This window comes from Neodiprion lecontei, chromosome 3 (genome assembly GCF_021901455.1).
Source record: "Neodiprion lecontei isolate iyNeoLeco1 chromosome 3, iyNeoLeco1.1, whole genome shotgun sequence".
Lineage (NCBI taxonomy): Eukaryota > Metazoa > Arthropoda > Insecta > Hymenoptera > Diprionidae > Neodiprion > Neodiprion lecontei.
Window position 1 is genome coordinate 12,488,692 of NC_060262.1, and position 20,706 is coordinate 12,509,397.

Below are 20,706 nucleotides of genomic sequence, written 5' to 3' on the forward strand. Positions count from 1 at the left end.
GATTGAAATTAGTCGGAAAAAATAAATGTTTTGTAAAGCATGCGCGATTTATATTTTTTTATTCATTTTTTCAAATTTTGTCTTAAACAAATAAAAAGAAGAAAACTAAATAAATATTTGAATGATTATTTGTTATCTGCAATATACCCTAATATTTGAGATTCTTCCGAAATATATTTGCTTTCTTATCGTCAAACTCATCACTTTTAGTACATAGTTTACAAAATTAAATTTTAAATTAATATGGATGCATGATAAAGTAAATCATATTGATGTGAAATAGGTAACTTAATACATATATGTATATACATATGACCGGATAGTAGCTAAGGTTTTGTTGTCTGCTGAAGTGTGTACGCCATGAAGCCGTCTGCCGTGATGAATATAAGTTTTTAAGACCCTGATAAACAAAATATATCAATGGCAGATTTGGTCAATTAATTTCAAAATTTAATTTTTTTCAGCATTTTCAAAACTGTCTGCCACTATGCTAAACGCGTGGTAATGGTCTGCCATTGTTATTTTTAGATAATAATAATAATATATTTTCAAATATCAAAACGGCAGACGTGGTCAAATGCATTTGAAATTCACCAAAAATCGATACCTGTCTTACCTGAGCGCGCGCCGCGTCCACCAGTTGGGGCTTAGTGAACCTCCATCTCATATATGGTAGGTATAGGGGCCTCACTGTACAAAATCCCAGGTTTGGTCAAATACATGCAGGTAGCCGTCCACTGGCTCTTAGACTATTACTATCGTATATTTACCTACCGATTCCTCCTTCTCCTTGTTTTCAGAGTATATCTTTTTTGTAAAATCCGACAGCAGTTTTCTTACCTCATCCACCGTCGTCTCTTCCGTTATCGATAATCCAAAATGTTCCGAGATTGTCTGTAACTCCAATTTATTTAGCCCGTATATCCACGAGGTTTTACCAGCCAATACACTGCTTTCGATTTCGTTCAATCGATTATCATCCATTTTTTTTCACTTCTCAATCGCGAAAGTTCTTTGGTTCTCGTCGCCATTTATTATGTTCGCAAATAATTACTCGGAGATTTATACGAACTAGTTTACTTTAATTTCAGTCAAGAGTCGCTGTAGCGACTCGAGACAAGTACATTTTCTCGACAGCCCGCGACACTCTTACTCCGCACAACTTGCTTATACACAGGACTATATCTATGTACAAAAATTTATTTTCCTCATAACCAACGAATTATAGAGTCTCGGAGAAAATCCACCAGTGTATATTTTTTCTTTTTTTCTTTCGATTGAGACTATAACGAAGGCTGTAGCTATAAGAATATCGCCGATATCGCTTTATAACATGATCGACTTCGTTTCATTCATTATTATAGAATTTCACGTCGTCATCGCACACTTTTTATTATTATGATTATTTACGCATGGAAGTCGCCATGACACCGATCCCCATGACACCCGGCAATGAGACTGAAGTATGGAGGGTAGAGGTAAGGAGAACCGTCTCTGTGTATTAAAAGTATCCGTAAAAATGTGCTACGGAGGGGTGGCGCTACAGTAGCCACCGGGTGATATTCAAGAAGAGCGCTAAAAGTTATTAGAAAAGGAAAGGGAAATAGACAAGGACGGAAGAACTTCCGCTCAATTATGGCGCACTTTTGAAAATAAGAATACAATAAAAACACATAATCAATCGTTTGCTTATGATTTTTTAACGCCTGATTTATTTTTAAAACATTAAAAAAATTAATAAAATGAGTGAACAGCATGTACAAAATTTAAGAACAACAATTATTCGAAAGAAAAATAATAAAAATCAATTTCACAAATGTCAGTTTTTTGATTAAACAATTAATTTGGATAAATTAAAAAAAATATCAAATAATTAATGCTTCAAAACAATTTTATTCGTATGTTACGTCCTCCAGACTTCTTATTCCTTTCCCACACTCTTAGTTACCTCATGCTCTGTAGTCTACTCTTATCGTCTGTAACTCGCGGCTAGCTTGCCTTCTACATCCCGCTAAACTAGGCAGATCCATCCTAGCGCTCAAGCAAGACACCTATCCCTCTAAACCAAGACCATACCTTTTTCGTTCGACCGACACCGTTGCATTGACTATTAATAAACAATCATATACTTTAAATCGTTTACCTTCCCTTAATACCGATCCCTTTCTATTCCATTCACTTCCTGCACTGGGAGTAGTAGCGTGCGAGTGCACAGTCGACGTGAACGGACCCTATAACAGCCAAATAACACCTTGGCTGGGCGTGGAGTAAGCTACGATTACCGCTCATCGGAGCCTACGCAATCTACCCCGTAACACGTATAAAAAATATAAATTACTTTCTAATTTAAATGTAACTACAAAAACAATCTTAAGGCGGGTTTTACAGATAAAAAACTTATATTAATTTATAACAATAAAATATATTATTTAACATAAATATTTGAGTCGTTGATATAAGTCTTTTATTTAAGAAAGTGATTTGGCATTTTTTCTGTTCGTCTTTGTCTTAATTTTGGCTTCGTCATAGCGCCTATTTTTAGATTTCACCAGAAAATGAGCGCGCATAACAATATAAATAATAATAAATATCAATTATTTTCTTAGTTAATTTATTTTCATGCTCAAAGCATCCAACTTTCTATAAAACTTCTTTCTTAAGCTCTATTGATATGTCAGAAATTGTTTCCAAATTGGTGAGATTTTTACTAATAGCTCTGAGAACACACTTTTCTAATTGCTTAGTTAGACTAAATAATTCATTACTTGCAAAAAGTAATCCTCCATATAAATCCATTTTACAAATAACATCGTTTCTCTGTAATTTTTTACCAGCTTCCGCACTCATTTGTATACATTGTAAACAATTCACACATTTCACAATTTTTTTCAACTTGCGAACAATATAACCAGCAATATATGATTGGACGGCATCACTGGTTACAGCCTCGTTGTAATCATGGTCTGTGTCGATGTAAGAGCCTTTAAGTATTAGCTCAGTGCTTTCCAACATATCATCGATGCTTTGAAGCCATAAACCTTTGCTATCTTTATTTGAAGAAGTTAAAACTTCCTTAGCGTCTACTAGACTTTTTAGAAGATCCGTGCCCGAAACATTACACTCTCTTGGTGGACGTATGAGGGAAAAAGAAGATGCTAAGCGATATACTTGGGCAAACATTTTTGGATCGGGATGATCATTTCCTCCACAAGAATATCTCATGACAGAAAAAAATCTCTGAAATTGAAAGTAGATAAATATCCATTAGGAAATAATAATAATAATAATTATAATAATAAGTAATGGTAAAACAATGTTGATTTGTATAACTACCTCCAAAGGGTCTTGGGATAAAGTTGCTGTCATCAAATATTTAAAATCACATACGTTTTTGAGCATGTCCAAAATTTCTAGTGTTGCCCGTAAGGTAACTTTTAACCCTACTGAAGTACTCGTCGAAACAGGTATTTTCTTCTCAAACTTTTCCCAATCTTCAAAAAATTGCAGGAATTTCAGTATTGCCTGAAATACGTTAATACAAAATAAGTATAGAAGCATTATGACCATGTAAGAAATTATTGATAAAACAATAACAAAAAAATTATAAAACAATAGAAAAATTTGCAGATTTACAATTTCTTGAGGTCATGAATGCATACAGACACAGTATTTTAAATTTCTTTTGAAACGTTCTTCACCTACAAAAATTTTGATCAGATAAGTTTTTGCAAACTACTTGTAATATAACAAGTTTACGTTTTGCATTGAATACCTGAGAGTCTTTGTATGGCACCAATTATCGTAATATGAGCCAAAGCTTTCTCAATTGGTTATTTTCCAATTAAACCTACAAACTTACAATATTTTATTATTTTGTTTCATTTTATAATGATTCTTACCTGTTTGTTACGACAATCATCTTTAGCGTACAGAGCATCTTTTGGTATACGCGATGACATAGCTTGGACTAAGTTGAAAATGAGATCAATAAACTATTACGTTGGAGTCGGATCTTTTAATTTATTGCACATTGGTTGGTAGTGTGCGATCGCAACAGATACCTCATGACCAAACACCTGTAAGATAATTTATAATAAATTAATCAAAGAAAAGAGGATCATTTCATCAGTAGATATTAGTAAAGATTTTGAAATATACATACTTCAGTTGCTAGAGGAACATTCATCGCTTGAAAGCCTTTCGGATTCAAGTGCGCTGGTGTTAGCTTGTAAGCAATTTTCATGTTTGGTTGACGATAATTTTCCTCTTCTAAGAGAGCTTCCCAATGCCGTTTTTTAACAGTTCCGTAAGGTGTCTGAAAAATTTATAATAGTAATAATAACAGCAACTAAACAAAAATATTATTTATCAATTATACCTTGAACTCTTGAAGTCTATCATCTAACGTAGAAGTTCGAAAGCATTTGAGTAAATGATTGAAATCTGATATCATCCATAATCGCCTCAAGCTATCGCAAGGATGTTCACAGCTGATGTTGTTTTCGTCTACACCAAAGATTTTCCAAACGCCTCGATTCCATGATGCACCATCCATAACAACAGCATCAATACATACAGCACTATTTTCCATAAGCACGATACATTCTAAAATGAGCTTATGTAGTGGTTCGCTTTTACACGCATTCTTTGAAAGGAAGCAACCCAAGGATTGAACCCATCTACCTCTGAAAGGTACAAATTTAAAAACTAAGGCATGATCTGCCGTTTTATTTTTTAAATCATCGGGGGTATGTCTTCCCAAATCCACAAAGCCACAAAATTTCATAGATTGTTGGTCGAAAAATACTCCTTCGCTCAATTTCTATCGTCAACCAAAATCACCCCTCGTTTGTCTCCTTCCTGCATTGTCTCACATCTTTCTTTAAAGCTGTGAAAAGTAGCAGCTTGGAAGCCATAAGCAGACGAACTAATTTTTCTGATAAATTTATTTAATGTATCAATTGACGGGAGAGGTAAAATGTTGCGTTTGCGTAAAAATTGATACATGGTTGTATTTTTTAAACGAATCAATGTACACTCGTATATCCATTGTAACGTACATCGTCGACCTTTCACACTTTTTTTTTTTTGCAGCTGCAAAACATGAATTTACGGCATTTTGAAAGTCTGTAGGTAACTTCTGAATGGCATCTTGTACTACAGCCTCTGACTTTTTGGCACACTCGGACTTGGCCATAAATATTTGTTCTTTCAGTTGAATTTGCTGCAAAGAAGTTATAAATTGTAAACGTCACTAATTTAATAACAATATTTAAAAATTTGCAATATTACTAAATTCATGACATAGTTGATACTTTGCAACTGATTAACCTTCATGGTAGTGCTAAGGTTATCATTCTACGAAGTTTCAGTATAAGTAATATTAATGTCCTATTATAACTAATTAAGATACTAATATTTTTATTCAATATCGCATGAAAGGTGCCGCATATACATATAGCGCACTGCAAGTGCTAAAGATATAAATAATGATGTATTACAAACTTACAGTTATCCATCGGCAGCTTTTTACAACAAAAAATAATAATAAATTCATCGTAAGTTTGGTAACAAATCTTTTGAAGATATCGAGTTAATATTTAACATTAATTAACGTTCCATTCAAAAATGTCCAATACTATTTTCTTCGATATCTGTCTAAAGTGAAAAACGCTAATAGCGCAGAATAACATTGTACTACAAATATTCGTTAATATTAGTTTAATGTCCTATTAACATTGAAAATTATGAAACAATTATTACTTATTATTATATCAACTTCTAATGTTTGACTACTACATCTATGCAAGCACAATAAATTAATTTTATAATTCTTTTATTAACGTAATAATTACAATGTACAAAATTATAATCCTACTTTACTCTGTTGTAATTAGAATGAGAAAACTTGCTTTATTTAATAATAAAATCTTTTCTTCCAGAATTACAAAAAATATACAAATTTTATAGACAAATCTTCAATACACTGGAATAAGTGTAAAAATAATAAATATTTCAGCAAAAATATATATGTACAATTTTTATATACAAATCGAAACTATTTTAGCCGAAATATTATTGAGATTTCATTGCTCACGTTCGCTGAAGAATTTTTTGAAAATATTTCAGTTAGTATTCACATATGCTAAATGAATACTTAATGTTTATTTCTTTCGAATTTTTGTTACAATTATTCATGTCTCTGAATCCCTCATAAGAATCTATTTTTTATTCACTACGCAGCCGTTGAAAGAGCACAAATACGAACATGAGTATTCTGTTAAAAAAACAAATAATGTGATAATATTGTAACACCATAATTACAAACCATAACCACAATGCCATAACCACAATACAAAAATTGTTAAAAATCTTGGATCCAGATTTTCAATATTTAATCGAACCAGCTTGATTAATAGTATAAATTCATGTTCATAGTTATTTAAAAAACTTACCGTTCTTTTTAAACGTTTGCATATTTTAAACAGATTTGAAGCACGTCGTTTTATAGCTGTTACTCTCTCTAAATTAATGGAAGTTGAATCACGTTTCTGTAAGCGATTTCTTAAAATTCGACAAGATTTACATCTTGGATTGGGCTGATTTCTTTTGTAAGTATCTTCACTAATAATGACACCTTTGCAAATTCTCGAATATCTGAAAATTTACGTAATTGTTAAAATTTAAATCGTATTCAACCCTTCTTAGTAGTTCATTAATTTATGCATGTAAAAAATAAATCATTCTTACCTATAACTGTCGACTTGAGTGCCCACGCACAATGGCCATCTCTCTACAGATTTTAAGTAATCGTAAATATCACGAAACGAATCGATTTTCTCGTTCAATAACAATTCTTCATTATTAGGGAGAATTACCTGCAATGTTATATAAATAAATTATTGTTACTAAAAAAAAAATAAACGGGATAAATTTACTCGGGCATTGATTAATACTTACTGTAATTGACGTATCCTCGTTTAATCGTAGATGGTTTACGATTTGCCTAGTTGTTTCGTCTATCCGCATGAATATCAGTCCATCTGGTTCATCTAAATATAACCAAGACGGCGGTAATGAAATTTTTTTGATCTTAGCTCTGAAATCTTCCAATTGTGCCCTTGCTTCCGTTTCCTGCTGATTTTCGATAATATCATGTACATGTTGACTTAACGGTGGTTCGTCTAAGTCTTGTTCTATTGGAATAATAGCGTCCATCACATTATTAGAAAGTTCTTCATTTGTTAATATTTTTTGTTGCTCAATTTGATGATCTTCAATTTGACAATGCTGTTCATCTTCAGAGTGATTGAAATATATCGGGACAAACTGATGCTCGAGTCTTGGCAAAGCTTCATCTTTGAGTTGCTTTTTCTCTTTAGGAAAAATCTTGAGCTCACCTTTTATAACAACCCTATCGTACATTCTTATGTCTTCTCAACGATGAATTTTGAACGGGTTCAGTCAAGACCAGAGTGCGAGGTCGACCGATAGGCGCGGTACATTCAGAGCCATGGAAGTAGTATAGCAAGGGGGGTTCTACACGCAGATTCCGGTTACCGACACTTACCGACCGAGCCGACCAGTCCGCCTATACATTCTCCCCAGACTCAAACCCTTTTCCGCTCCGCGCAGCCCAGACTCAAACCCTTTTCCGCGATGACGTCACAGTCTGACGTACCGAAGGTCAATTACCGACAGTTGTATCGATCGAGGGTCAAAATCGTGCTGTTTTACCTACAATCTTACCGACAGTTGTATCGATCAAGGGTCAAAATCGTGCTGTTTTACCGACAATCTTACCGACCGAAGGTCTGTAGTGCTCGCCTGTCCCACGATAGGACTGCTGATGTGTAACATGAACCACTCCGAATTCCTTTCCCACGGTAGGACTGCTGACGTGTAACGTCAACCACCTCACATTCCTTTCCCACCTTATCAACCACCTCACATTCCTTTCCCACGTTATCAACCACGTGACATTCCAAAATTAATGGTTCCGAGAATTGTTTGTCCCAACGTCGCACCGAAATCCTTTGACCGCATACCGCTCGCCGTCGAAACTTGTCGAACGCATTGTTTTGTCTAACCACCTTATCAACCACGTGACATTCCAAAATTAATGGTTCCGAGAATTTGCTGATGTGTAACATGAACCACTCCGAATTCCTTTCCCACGGTAGGACTGCTGATGTGTAACATCAACCACCTCACATTCCTTTCCCACCTTATCAGCCCCGTGACATTCCAAAATTAATAGTTCCGAGAATTGTTTGTCCCAACGTCGCACCGGAATCCTTTGACCGCGTGCCGCTCACCGTCAAGTCGAAACTTGTCAGGTGCGCGCGCATACGTATTTGATATCAGTCCCGTGACATTCCTTACCCTCCATCAAATTATGTGGTGGGGGAACGTTATAAAAGCGAAAAGTGAAAAGTTCATCGTCAGTCTGAAGCTGTTCTTCTTGCAAATGAGAAGTGCTCTGGAACAACGTGAGTTGAAGAAACGATTAGAACTGCTCCTCAAGAATATCAGAGAAGTAAAACATCTCCTGAAAATCAGATCCGACCTCAATCGACTTACAAGAGATTTCGAGCACCTACAACTGGACCGTAACGACAATGGACTTCTCAAAACTGAACGAAATCGCGCGGCTGGAGACGTTTCTGCCGTTGAAAAAAGTTTCGGATCTTGAAGCCTACTTCGAATACAGAGTCAGCGGTGTTCGTCGAGTCAAAACGAAATTTGGAGACAAAATCGTTCTGGACTTAGATGACGCTTTCACGATTTTTCTGCCCAACCGACTGAACAAAGCCCTCCACGAAAACGAAGATTTGTACCAGAAGGTGACAGCAGCCAGTAAGGAGATACGGTTGCATATACGCTATCTTGGCGGACCCTACAGTCAACTCGAATTTGTATACGTATAATATTCAAACAATGTTCTGTGTAAGTCTTACGTTTAATAAACAAAAAAAGATTGAAATTACGAATATTTTTTCATTTATCCATCCTGTATACCTTTAATCCTACGTTTTGTATCTAGAATTAAGTCTCAAAATCTAAGAAAATGTCCGAACACCACTAAGCAACGACGGAGGGTTTCGAGCTGCAACTCTACGATGAGTATTTGGACGGGTTCAGACCGGAGTGCAAGGTCGGCCGATAGCCGCGGTACAGAGCCTGCGGTGTTGGGTTACTATCGCTCTAGGAATGCAAAACTCGGTTTGAGTACAGCTCGGTCAAGGATGGAGAGCAAGGTCGAATCTTACATAAGCTTCTGAAAAAAAATTCTCTCTTAAGAGCTAAGGTGAAGGTATAAAATTATTTCATGAATATTCTTTAAAAGTTTTATTGAGTACAATTTTTAGAGTACGGTTGACAATTACTTCACAAAAAAATAGTACAATAATTCTATTCAACAGTGTCATGACCAGGGTGATATATTCGCCAGGAATGCGGGACCGTTCTTGTAGACGCTTCTGCGCAGTAACACAAATCGTACAGCCTCGCCATCCGGACAGTACGATGATTTTGTAGCCAATTCTGGAGTATGCAAACGTTTCGTGCTGCACAGATTGCGTTGGGTATTGTGTGAAGGTCGCATCTCAGAGACACAGCTGAAGTTTTTTGCAGGGTTTCAAGCGACGGGCAGTCAAAGTCCAACATATCGATGATTTCAACTTTCGGAACGATTTTGAGCAACCAATCTCGTTTTTCTTCTCCTTTTACGTACACGGTTTGAGCTTTGCACAGCCTGTCTTGAATGGTCCGCTCAACTTCCTCAAAAGGTACGGTTCCACAGCTCCAACGTAAGCCGTGAAAATCGCGTTCTAACCAAGAATTTTGGCTTTTATATTTGACGTCCAGTAAATTCCATTTGTAAGGTGGTTTGAAGAAAAACACTGAAGGAGATGCTTCCGAGGAGATTGAAATTACAGCCAATTCTTTTAACGTGAAGGTGTTGTTGAGAGGTCTACGAAAGCCTTGTACGTCAACGATGAGCTCCATCTTTGAACTGTGCGAGATGGTGGAAACGGGTCAGCTTTTATACCAACTTTTTCACCCCACCACTGAGCGGGTTGTATTCGACAATACGATCGTGAACGATCAAGCAGTACGCCGATGTTTCAGCGGGAAAGTTGGCTTTAGCTTCAAATTCAAGACGGATGTCGACAGGTCCGTACTTCAAAGATTCGTTTTGTTTCGAACAGTCGATAACGAACAAGGGGACGTCTCGAAGGAATTCACTCTTTGTCAGCAACGGCTCGGGGTTCTTGTCGTAGTAGGTAGCTTGGAAGTTTGCGTACATCTCGTACAGGAGCGCGTAGAGATTACGACTCATGTTGAGGTTCAGGTTACCGTACGGGTAAGATTGAGAGTTTAAGAATAGCTTGACGTCCGTGATATCGCAATGATCGAAATGACTTGCGTTCTTGCCGGTCTTGTTCTTTCTACTTGTTTGGAAACTCAAAATGACGTACCGAGGTTTTTCAAGCTGAGTGGAAGTTTTCACAGTCCAAACGTGTTTCGATGTCGTGGGAAGTAAGGGATATTCGTACAATTCCCAACTGCGGAAGCTCATCGAAACGGGCGGATCTCTCTGAATGAAATTTAGTAGGTCAACTTTTTTCTGATCCGCGAGTTTCAAATACGGTATTAGCCATTCCACTGCATTGATCGTGATTTTGAATTCCTCCTCCTGAGTCTGCATGATTGCGTTGACGTCAGTTTTTGATCTCGTCAAAATTAACTCATGTTTAGCGTTGACAACGATCTTGCGGTAGTCTTCGGCGAAACCCAATATCATGCTGAGCGGTATCAGTACGTCAAAGTTACCATCGGTATCGGTTAATTTTTTCTTCTCTTCTACATCGAGCCATCCAGCGTTCTCCATCAGCCAAGTCTGACCAGGGTGCAGGGAAGCGTAACCCTTCATGAGACTTGTCAAGCCAACGTTCTTGCTTCTATCAACCTCAACTGCGTTAATTTCGTAGCGAATTTCTTCAAACAGATGACAGATGGCGTTGTTTACGAGCTGTGTGTTCACAGTAGCTGTACCATCAGGTTTGAGGAGTCGTCCGTGGATATGTACCGAACTTTTGCTGGGTAATATGCATAAATCCTGATGCTGAACGGTGATTCGAATTTCATCGCTGTTGTTGAAAGTTGACGAGGCGTAAGGTTTGTGAGCGTGAATCTCGTAATGCGCAACGGATTCGTCAAAGACGACTGGTGTTTGAATGCTCAAGATTTCCTCCTCCATGGCACGTAGCAGATGATAAAAAAGCAAAATCGGATTTTTATTTGTCGGAAATTCCTCTTCCAAAAGGTGTCAGTTTCAGACCCAGAGCTATCAGGAACTCCACGTTTCGAGGTGTTAGCGGTTCGGGAATCGAACGACGACTGACTTGATCGGGGCATGTCGACTTACTGATATACCTACTCTTTGACAGTCTGTTATATACGATTCCCATCGTTTATCGCGATTTGATGTGTAGTCTCACAGTGATAACTTCTCCACGAAAATTAACCAGGTCTCCGTCTTGATCCACTAACCGGAGCTGAACGTGATCTATGGTCTTGACGGTGATCGGAAGGTAAATGACGTGCGACGGTACTTCCACGATCTTATATCCTGGTGGGACGGTCGGGAAAAACTCGTGAATAGTGTGTACTTTGTGTCCATTGACGTAGGCGCCCGTTGTAATGCTACACTCGACTCGCAACGCGTTGACCTTGAGTATAGTTACAGGCACGTCCGATTCGTGAGTTTTGTCAACCTCCAGTACACGTGGTGTAAATCCCAAAAGTTGAGCAATGGAATCATTCGGCTCAAAGTTAATCGTGTGGTTGCATGTGATTTCGCTGCGTAATGTATTATTGTTGGGTTTGATGGCGAGCCTGATGTCTGTATTTCTTAGCACGTTTTGAAGATACTTCTCTATGTCCTCGATCTCGTAGCTGCCGGTAGGTATGGTGATCACTTTGTCAGCTACGTAAATTTTATTGTGACCGACATCAACGTTGGGAATCGAATTGAAGGTTAACAGCTCTACCAAGCCAAGAGCATAACTTTTATCACGAGCAAGTTCGATCGGTGGGAAATATTGTGCCTCGAGTATCGAAGAGGTTCCCGAAATCGTTAACGTTAACGAATCATCCATGACTGCGAGTGGTAGACTGACTTTGACGAATCACGCACCATGTTTATATAGCTCACCACTCAGAAATTTCAGACACAAGTGTCCGCATTCAAATGTATCGTAATCCTGGTACCTCTCATGATTGTATTTGACGCTACCAACGCCGAGGTATTTTATGAGGTCCGAGGGTGGTTGAAGGTTGCCGAAACTGTCAAAGTAATCGATATTATTGTCACGTTTCTTGTACGCAACCCAGTGTGTTCCCGGACCGTCTTTGTCGTCAAGGTTGATTATAGCTGACTCGTTTTTGCGTGGACCGTTTTCGGGCATTTCGTTTCGCATGAAAACACCGCGGAAATGCGGAACCCTCAAGATTTTTGCATATTTCAACAAGTCCCAATCAGTCAACGCTCGACGTGGTAGCATCGCATCTAGTTTTTTGAAAGATGGAGACCAAGACCTGTTTTGTACGGTTTCATGTGAAGCCCTTTGCCCAACGCGATAGCTTCCATAGTTTTGTTGTGTCGTTTGCTTTCCTCCAATTCTCGTTTAGCCGCGCTCGCATCGTTCACAGCTTTTGCTATACCTGCCGCACCGCCGGCTAACGCACCCGTAGCGCTGAGACCGGCAAAAATAGGAATCAGAAACGGTAGAAAACCACCGACTTTCGAAGGTACCGGTAGGACGCGAGGTGTTCGCACTTTACATTTACCACCCGCTTTTTTAACGGCGTTCTCAGCTCCCTTCAGCGCAGATTCGATAGCTACTTTTGCATCGTTGCTTGGAACCATGGAACGTTTTGCAGCATTTACAATTTTTCTCAAGGTCACATTTTTTGACTTTCGCATTCCCATTCCGAGTTTTGATTTTACTTTCATTATATTAGCTACTGCTCAAGCGGCTGCCTTCTCACCCAAATTTGCGTCCTTTGCGAGAACCCGTTTCCAAGCTTTCTCAGCCAACACCCTATCAGCCTCGTTTCTAACCTCAAGGTTCTCACGATTTTTCGAATACGCTATATCGTGTTCCTTACACGCTGCATCGAGAGGGTTGATACCGGAATCGCCTCTCGCGAGTCTTTTCGTCAACTTCGTACCGGGACCGCAGTATTGGTAACCGGGAACATGCAACTCGATCGGAAGTTTGTTGATGATTCTATTCACCAGACCCTTGCCACGATGTTGCCGCCTGCTGCTGCTTCGTTTACCTCTGTACGCGATCATGTTCGTGCGTTGACTGAAGAAAAGTGCTTTAAAACGGGGTATTTATAGCAAATCCGATCAGTCATGTCCGAGATGCGATTTGAGAAACAACCTACCAAGCTTCCCGTGATGAATTTTGACAAACTTTCGGAGCAAAATGTCGAAAAGCACAAACGGCACGGTGAATTACTCCCGAACAGTGTACGTGCGATATTCTGTGGACCGTCGAATTGTGGTAAAACTAATGCGTTGCTCACACTTATAACCCATCCCAACGGACTCAGATTTGAAAATATCTACATCTACTCGAAATCTCTCAACCAACCTAAATACCGATTGTTGAAGCAATTGCTGGACCATGTTGAGAATACGGAGTATTTTGCGTTTACCGAGCGTGAGCAAGTGATTCCACCGGAAGAAGCACGGCCCGACTCAATAATCATATTTGACGATGTAGCGTGCGAGAAGCAGGACAATATTAGAGCCTACTTTTGCATGGGTAGACATCACGACGTTGACTGTTTCTATCTCTGTCAGACGTACGCGCGTATTCCCAAACATCTCGTGCGCGACAACGTAAACTTACTCGTGTTATTCAAACAAGACGATATGAACCTGAGACACGTATACAACGATCATGTGAACACCGATATGTCTTACACAGAGTTTAAAAGTGTGTGCTCTGCATGCTGGAACGGTGAGAAGTACGGGTTTCTGGTGATCGACAAAGACAGTGAGCTCAACGAAGGACGATACAGGAGGGGATTCGATTCTTTTGTTAGCCTGGAAAAGGAATAAAATTTACCGTTTTCGAGCGAGAGACGCAGTAGCGCTGCAGACTCAGTTGCGTCAACATGCAGAGCTCTGAAATTTCCAAGCAAAAAGATGTCCTACATCAGATCGCTCAAGCAAGTGCTGCGATCCGTCGAAAACACAGATTGCTCAAGTCGGGCAGGGAATCTACGACTCAGAAATTGAGTGACGTTTTCAAACCAGTAGTGACTCCGTTGCAAGAACTGGTGAATGTTACAAAAGACACCAAACCTGTCAAACAAGAGGTGGAAGAAATTAAAGAAGAAATAAAGGAGATGAAAAATGAAACGAAAAATGAAACTGTCTCGGAAATGGACGATTCCTTTGCTTCGGCGGGGGATGAAACAGTCGTAGAATCACCGATCATCAGTCCGTTTGAGAGGTTGCGTACACCGTACACGTTGTCCAATTCGCCTTTTGTCTTCGCATCTCTCATCAGTGCAAAATACTCGTCCTCGACCGGTGTTTCTACGACTGTTTCATCCCCCGCCGAAGCAAAGGAATCGTCCATTTCCGAGACAGTTTCATTTTTCGTTTCATTTTTCATCTCCTTTATTTCTTCTTTAATTTCTTCCACCTCTTGTTTGACAGGTTTGGTGTCTTTTGTAACATTCACCAGTTCTTGCAACGGAGTCACTACTGGTTTGAAAACGTCACTCAATTTCTGAGTCGTAGATTCCCTGCCCGACTTGAGCAATCTGTGTTTTCGACGGATCGCAGCACTTGCTTGAGCGATCTGATGTAGGACATCTTTTTGCTTGGAAATTTCAGAGCTCTGCATGTTGACGCAACTGAGTCTGCAGCGCTACTGCGTCTCTCGCTCGAAAACGGTAAATTTTATTCCTTTTCCAGGCTAACAAAAGAATCGAATCCCCTCCTGTATCGTCCTTCGTTGAGCTCACTGTCTTTGTCGATCACCAGAAACCCGTACTTCTCACCGTTCCAGCATGCAGAGCACACACTTTTAAACTCTGTGTAAGACATATCGGTGTTCACATGATCGTTGTATACGTGTCTCAGGTTCATATCGTCTTGTTTGAATAACACGAGTAAGTTTACGTTGTCGCGCACGAGATGTTTGGGAATACGCGCGTACGTCTGACAGAGATAGAAACAGTCAACGTCGTGATGTCTACCCATGCAAAAGTAGGCTCTAATATTGTCCTGCTTCTCGCACGCTACATCGTCAAATATGATTATTGAGTCGGGCCGTGCTTCTTCCGGTGGAATCACTTGCTCACGCTCGGTAAACGCAAAATACTCCGTATTCTCAACATGGTCCAGCAATTGCTTCAACAATCGGTATTTAGGTTGGTTGAGAGATTTCGAGTAGATGTAGATATTTTCAAATCTGAGTCCGTTGGGATGGGTTATAAGTGTGAGCAACGCATTAGTTTTACCACAATTCGACGGTCCACAGAATATCGCACGTACACTGTTCGGGAGTAATTCACCGTGCCGTTTGTGCTTTTCGACATTTTGCTCCGAAAGTTTGTCAAAATTCATCACGGGAAGCTTGGTAGGTTGTTTCTCAAATCGCATCTCGGACATGACTGATCGGATTTGCTATAAATACCCCGTTTTAAAGCACTTTTCTTCAGTCAACGCACGAACATGATCGCGTACAGAGGTAAACGAAGCAGCAGCAGGCGGCAACATCGTGGCAAGGGTCTGGTGAATAGAATCATCAACAAACTTCCGATCGAGTTGCATGTTCCCGGTTACCAATACTGCGGTCCCGGTACGAAGTTGACGAAAAGACTCGCGAGAGGCGATTCCGGTATCAACCCTCTCGATGCAGCGTGTAAGGAACACGATATAGCGTATTCGAAAAATCGTGAGAACCTTGAGGTTAGAAACGAGGCTGATAGGGTGTTGGCTGAGAAAGCTTGGAAACGGGTTCTCGCAAAGGACGCAAATTTGGGTGAGAAGGCAGCCGCTTGAGCAGTAGCTAATATAATGAAAGTAAAATCAAAACTCGGAATGGGAATGCGAAAGTCAAAAAATGTGACCTTGAGAAAAATTGTAAATGCTGCAAAACGTTCCATGGTTCCAAGCAACGATGCAAAAGTAGCTATCGAATCTGCGCTGAAGGGAGCTGAGAACGCCGTTAAAAAAGCGGGTGGTAAATGTAAAGTGCGAACACCTCGCGTCCTACCGGTACCTTCGAAAGTCGGTGGTTTTCTACCGTTTCTGATTCCTATTTTTGCCGGTCTCAGCGCTACGGGTGCGTTAGCCGGCGGTGCGGCAGGTATAGCAAAAGCTGTGAACGATGCGAGCGCGGCTAAACGAGAATTGGAGGAAAGCAAACGACACAACAAAACTATGGAAGCTATCGCGTTGGGCAAAGGGCTTCACATGAAACCGTACAAAACAGGTCTTGGTCTCCATCTTTCAAAAAACTAGATGCGATGCTACCACGTCGAGCGTTGACTGATTGGGACTTGTTGAAATATGCAAAAATCTTGAGGGTTCCGCATTTCCGCGGTGTTTTCATGCGAAACGAAATGCCCGAAAACGGTCCACGCAAAAACGAGTCAGCTATAATCAACCTTGACGACAAAGACGGTCCGGGAACACACTGGGTTGCGTACAAGAAACGTGACAATAATATCGATTACTTTGACAGTTTCGGCAACCTTCAACCACCCTCGGACCTCATAAAATACCTCGGCGTTGGTAGCGTCAAATACAATCATGAGAGGTACCAGGATTACGATACATTTGAATGCGGACACTTGTGTCTGAAATTTCTGAGTGGTGAGCTATATAAACATGGTGCGTGATTCGTCAAAGTCAGTCTACCACTCGCAGTCATGGATGATTCGTTAACGTTAACGATTTCGGGAACCTCTTCGATACTCGAGGCACAATATTTCCCACCGATCGAACTTGCTCGTGATAAAAGTTATGCTCTTGGCTTGGTAGAGCTGTTAACCTTCAATTCGATTCCCAACGTTGATGTCGGTCACAATAAAATTTACGTAGCTGACAAAGTGATCACCATACCTACCGGCAGCTACGAGATCGAGGACATAGAGAAGTATCTTCAAAACGTGCTAAGAAATACAGACATCAGGCTCGCCATCAAACCCAACAATAATATATTACGCAGCGAAATCACATGCAACCACACGATTAACTTTGAGCCGAATGATTCCATTGCTCAACTTTTGGGATTTACACCACGTGTACTGGAGGTTGACAAAACTCACGAATCGGACGTGCCTGTAACTATACTCAAGGTCAACGCGTTGCGAGTCGAGTGTAGCATTACAACGGGCGCCTACGTCAATGGACACAAAGTACACACTATTCACGAGTTTTTCCCGACCGTCCCACCAGGATATAAGATCGTGGAAGTACCGTCGCACGTCATTTACCTTCCGATCACCGTCAAGACCATAGATCACGTTCAGCTCCGGTTAGTGGATCAAGACGGAGACCTGGTTAATTTTCGTGGAGAAGTTATCACTGTGAGACTACACATCAAATCGCGATAAACGATGGGAATCGTATATAACAGACTGTCAAAGAGTAGGTATATCAGTAAGTCGACATGCCCCGATCAAGTCAGTCGTCGTTCGATTCCCGAACCGCTAACACCTCGAAACGTGGAGTTCCTGATAGCTCTGGGTCTGAAACTGACACCTTTTGGAAGAGGAATTTCCGACAAATAAAAATCCGATTTTGCTTTTTTATCATCTGCTACGTGCCATGGAGGAGGAAATCTTGAGCATTCAAACACCAGTCGTCTTTGACGAATCCGTTGCGCATTACGAGATTCACGCTCACAAACCTTACGCCTCGTCAACTTTCAACAACAGCGATGAAATTCGAATCACCGTTCAGCATCAGGATTTATGCATATTACCCAGCAAAAGTTCGGTACATATCCACGGACGACTCCTCAAACCTGATGGTACAGCTACTGTGAACACACAGCTCGTAAACAACGCCATCTGTCATCTGTTTGAAGAAATTCGCTACGAAATTAACGCAGTTGAGGTTGATAGAAGCAAGAACGTTGGCTTGACAAGTCTCATGAAGGGTTACGCTTCCCTGCACCCTGGTCAGACTTGGCTGATGGAGAACGCTGGATGGCTCGATGTAGAAGAGAAGAAAAAATTAACCGATACCGATGGTAACTTTGACGTACTGATACCGCTCAGCATGATATTGGGTTTCGCCGAAGACTACCGCAAGATCGTTGTCAACGCTAAACATGAGTTAATTTTGACGAGATCAAAAACTGACGTCAACGCAATCATGCAGACTCAGGAGGAGGAATTCAAAATCACGATCAATGCAGTGGAATGGCTAATACCGTATTTGAAACTCGCGGATCAGAAAAAAGTTGACCTACTAAATTTCATTCAGAGAGATCCGCCCGTTTCGATGAGCTTCCGCAGTTGGGAATTGTACGAATATCCCTTACTTCCCACGACATCGAAACACGTTTGGACTGTGAAAACTTCCACTCAGCTTGAAAAACCTCGGTACGTCATTTTGAGTTTCCAAACAAGTAGAAAGAACAAGACCGGCAAGAACGCAAGTCATTTCGATCATTGCGATATCACGGACGTCAAGCTATTCTTAAACTCTCAATCTTACCCGTACGGTAACCTGAACCTCAACATGAGTCGTAATCTCTACGCGCTCCTGTACGAGATGTACGCAAACTTCCAAGCTACCTACTACGACAAGAACCCCGAGCCGTTGCTGACAAAGAGTGAATTCCTTCGAGACGTCCCCTTGTTCGTTATCGACTGTTCGAAACAAAACGAATCTTTGAAGTACGGACCTGTCGACATCCGTCTTGAATTTGAAGCTAAAGCCAACTTTCCCGCTGAAACATCGGCGTACTGCTTGATCGTTCACGATCGTATTGTCGAATACAACCCGCTCAGTGGTGGGGTGAAAAAGTTGGTATAAAAGCTGACCCGTTTCCACCATCTCGCACAGTTCAAAGATGGAGCTCATCGTTGACGTACAAGGCTTTCGTAGACCTCTCAACAACACCTTCACGTTAAAAGAATTGGCTGTAATTTCAATCTCCTCGGAAGCATCTCCTTCAGTGTTTTTCTTCAAACCACCTTACAAATGGAATTTACTGGACGTCAAATATAAAAGCCAAAATTCTTGGTTAGAACGCGATTTTCACGGCTTACGTTGGAGCTGTGGAACCGTACCTTTTGAGGAAGTTGAGCGGACCATTCAAGACAGGCTGTGCAAAGCTCAAACCGTGTACGTAAAAGGAGAAGAAAAACGAGATTGGTTGCTCAAAATCGTTCCGAAAGTTGAAATCATCGATATGTTGGACTTTGACTGCCCGTCGCTTGAAACCCTGCAAAAAACTTCAGCTGTGTCTCTGAGATGCGACCTTCACACAATACCCAACGCAATCTGTGCAGCACGAAACGTTTGCATACTCCAGAATTGGCTACAAAATCATCGTACTGTCCGGATGGCGAGGCTGTACGATTTGTGTTACTGCGCAGAAGCGTCTACAAGAACGGTCCCGCATTCCTGGCGAATATATCACCCTGGTCATGACACTGTTGAATAGAATTATTGTACTATTTTTTTGTGAAGTAATTGTCAACCGTACTCTAAAAATTGTACTCAATAAAACTTTTAAAGAATATTCATGAAATAATTTTATACCTTCACCTTAGCTCTTAAGAGAGAATTTTTTTTCAGAAGCTTATGTAAGATTCGACCTTGCTCTCCATCCTTGACCGAGCTGTACTCAAACCGAGTTTTGCATTCCTAGAGCGATAGTAACCCAACACCGCAGGCTCTGTACCGCGGCTATCGGCCGACCTTGCACTCCGGTCTGAACCCGTCCAAATACTCATCGTAGAGTTGCAGCTCGAAACCCTCCGTCGTTGCTTAGTGGTGTTCGGACATTTTCTTAGATTTTGAGACTTAATTCTAGATACAAAACGTAGGATTAAAGGTATACAGGATGGATAAATGAAAAAATATTCGTAATTTCAATCTTTTTTTGTTTATTAAACGTAAGACTTACACAGAACATTGTTTGAATATTATACGTATACAAATTCGAGTTGACTGTAGGGTCCGCCAAGATAGCGTATATGCAACCGTATCTCCTTACTGGCTGCTGTCACCTTCTGGTACAAATCTTCGTTTTCGTGGAGGGCTTTGTTCAGTCGGTTGGGCAGAAAAATCGTGAAAGCGTCATCTAAGTCCAGAACGATTTTGTCTCCAAATTTCGTTTTGACTCGACGAACACCGCTGACTCTGTATTCGAAGTAGGCTTCAAGATCCGAAACTTTTTTCAACGGCAGAAACGTCTCCAGCCGCGCGATTTCGTTCAGTTTTGAGAAGTCCATTGTCGTTACGGTCCAGTTGTAGGTGCTCGAAATCTCTTGTAAGTCGATTGAGGTCGGATCTGATTTTCAGGAGATGTTTTACTTCTCTGATATTCTTGAGGAGCAGTTCTAATCGTTTCTTCAACTCACGTTGTTCCAGAGCACTTCTCATTTGCAAGAAGAACAGCTTCAGACTGACGATGA

At 40.4% G+C, this 20,706-nt stretch overlaps 2 protein-coding genes across 2 annotated transcripts in view; one reads left to right on the top strand and one right to left on the bottom strand.

Annotated features, from left to right (window-relative positions):
- The window catches only part of LOC124293695 (glutamate receptor ionotropic, NMDA 2B), a 1,867,270-nt gene that overhangs the window by 27,182 nt on the left and 1,819,382 nt on the right, over positions 1 to 20,706 (top strand). The window lies entirely within an intron of this gene.
- On the bottom strand, positions 4,816 to 20,523 carry LOC124293427. Its single transcript, XM_046734279.1, has 6 exons — positions 20,286 to 20,523; positions 6,961 to 7,433; positions 6,751 to 6,878; positions 6,456 to 6,657; positions 5,037 to 5,224; positions 4,816 to 4,936 (listed from the first exon to the last, which is right to left on the bottom strand). Exons 1-6 carry the CDS (start codon positions 20,521 to 20,523, stop codon positions 4,816 to 4,818), a joined length of 1,350 nt encoding a protein of 449 aa, XP_046590235.1.

Excerpts from the sequence above, each read along its gene's own strand:
- LOC124293427 (XM_046734279.1), bottom strand. The coding sequence starts at position 20,523 with ATGGACTTCTCAAAACTGAACGAAATCGCGCGGCTGGAGACGTTTCTG. Across the intron at positions 6,658-6,750 it reads ACTCAAGTCGACAGTTATAG|ATATTCGAGAATTTGCAAAG; the intron begins GTAAGAATGATT and ends GTAAATTTTCAG. Across the intron at positions 4,937-5,036 it reads GTTACAATGGATATACGAGT|AAAAATTAGTTCGTCTGCTT; the intron begins GTACATTGATTC and ends TAAATTTATCAG.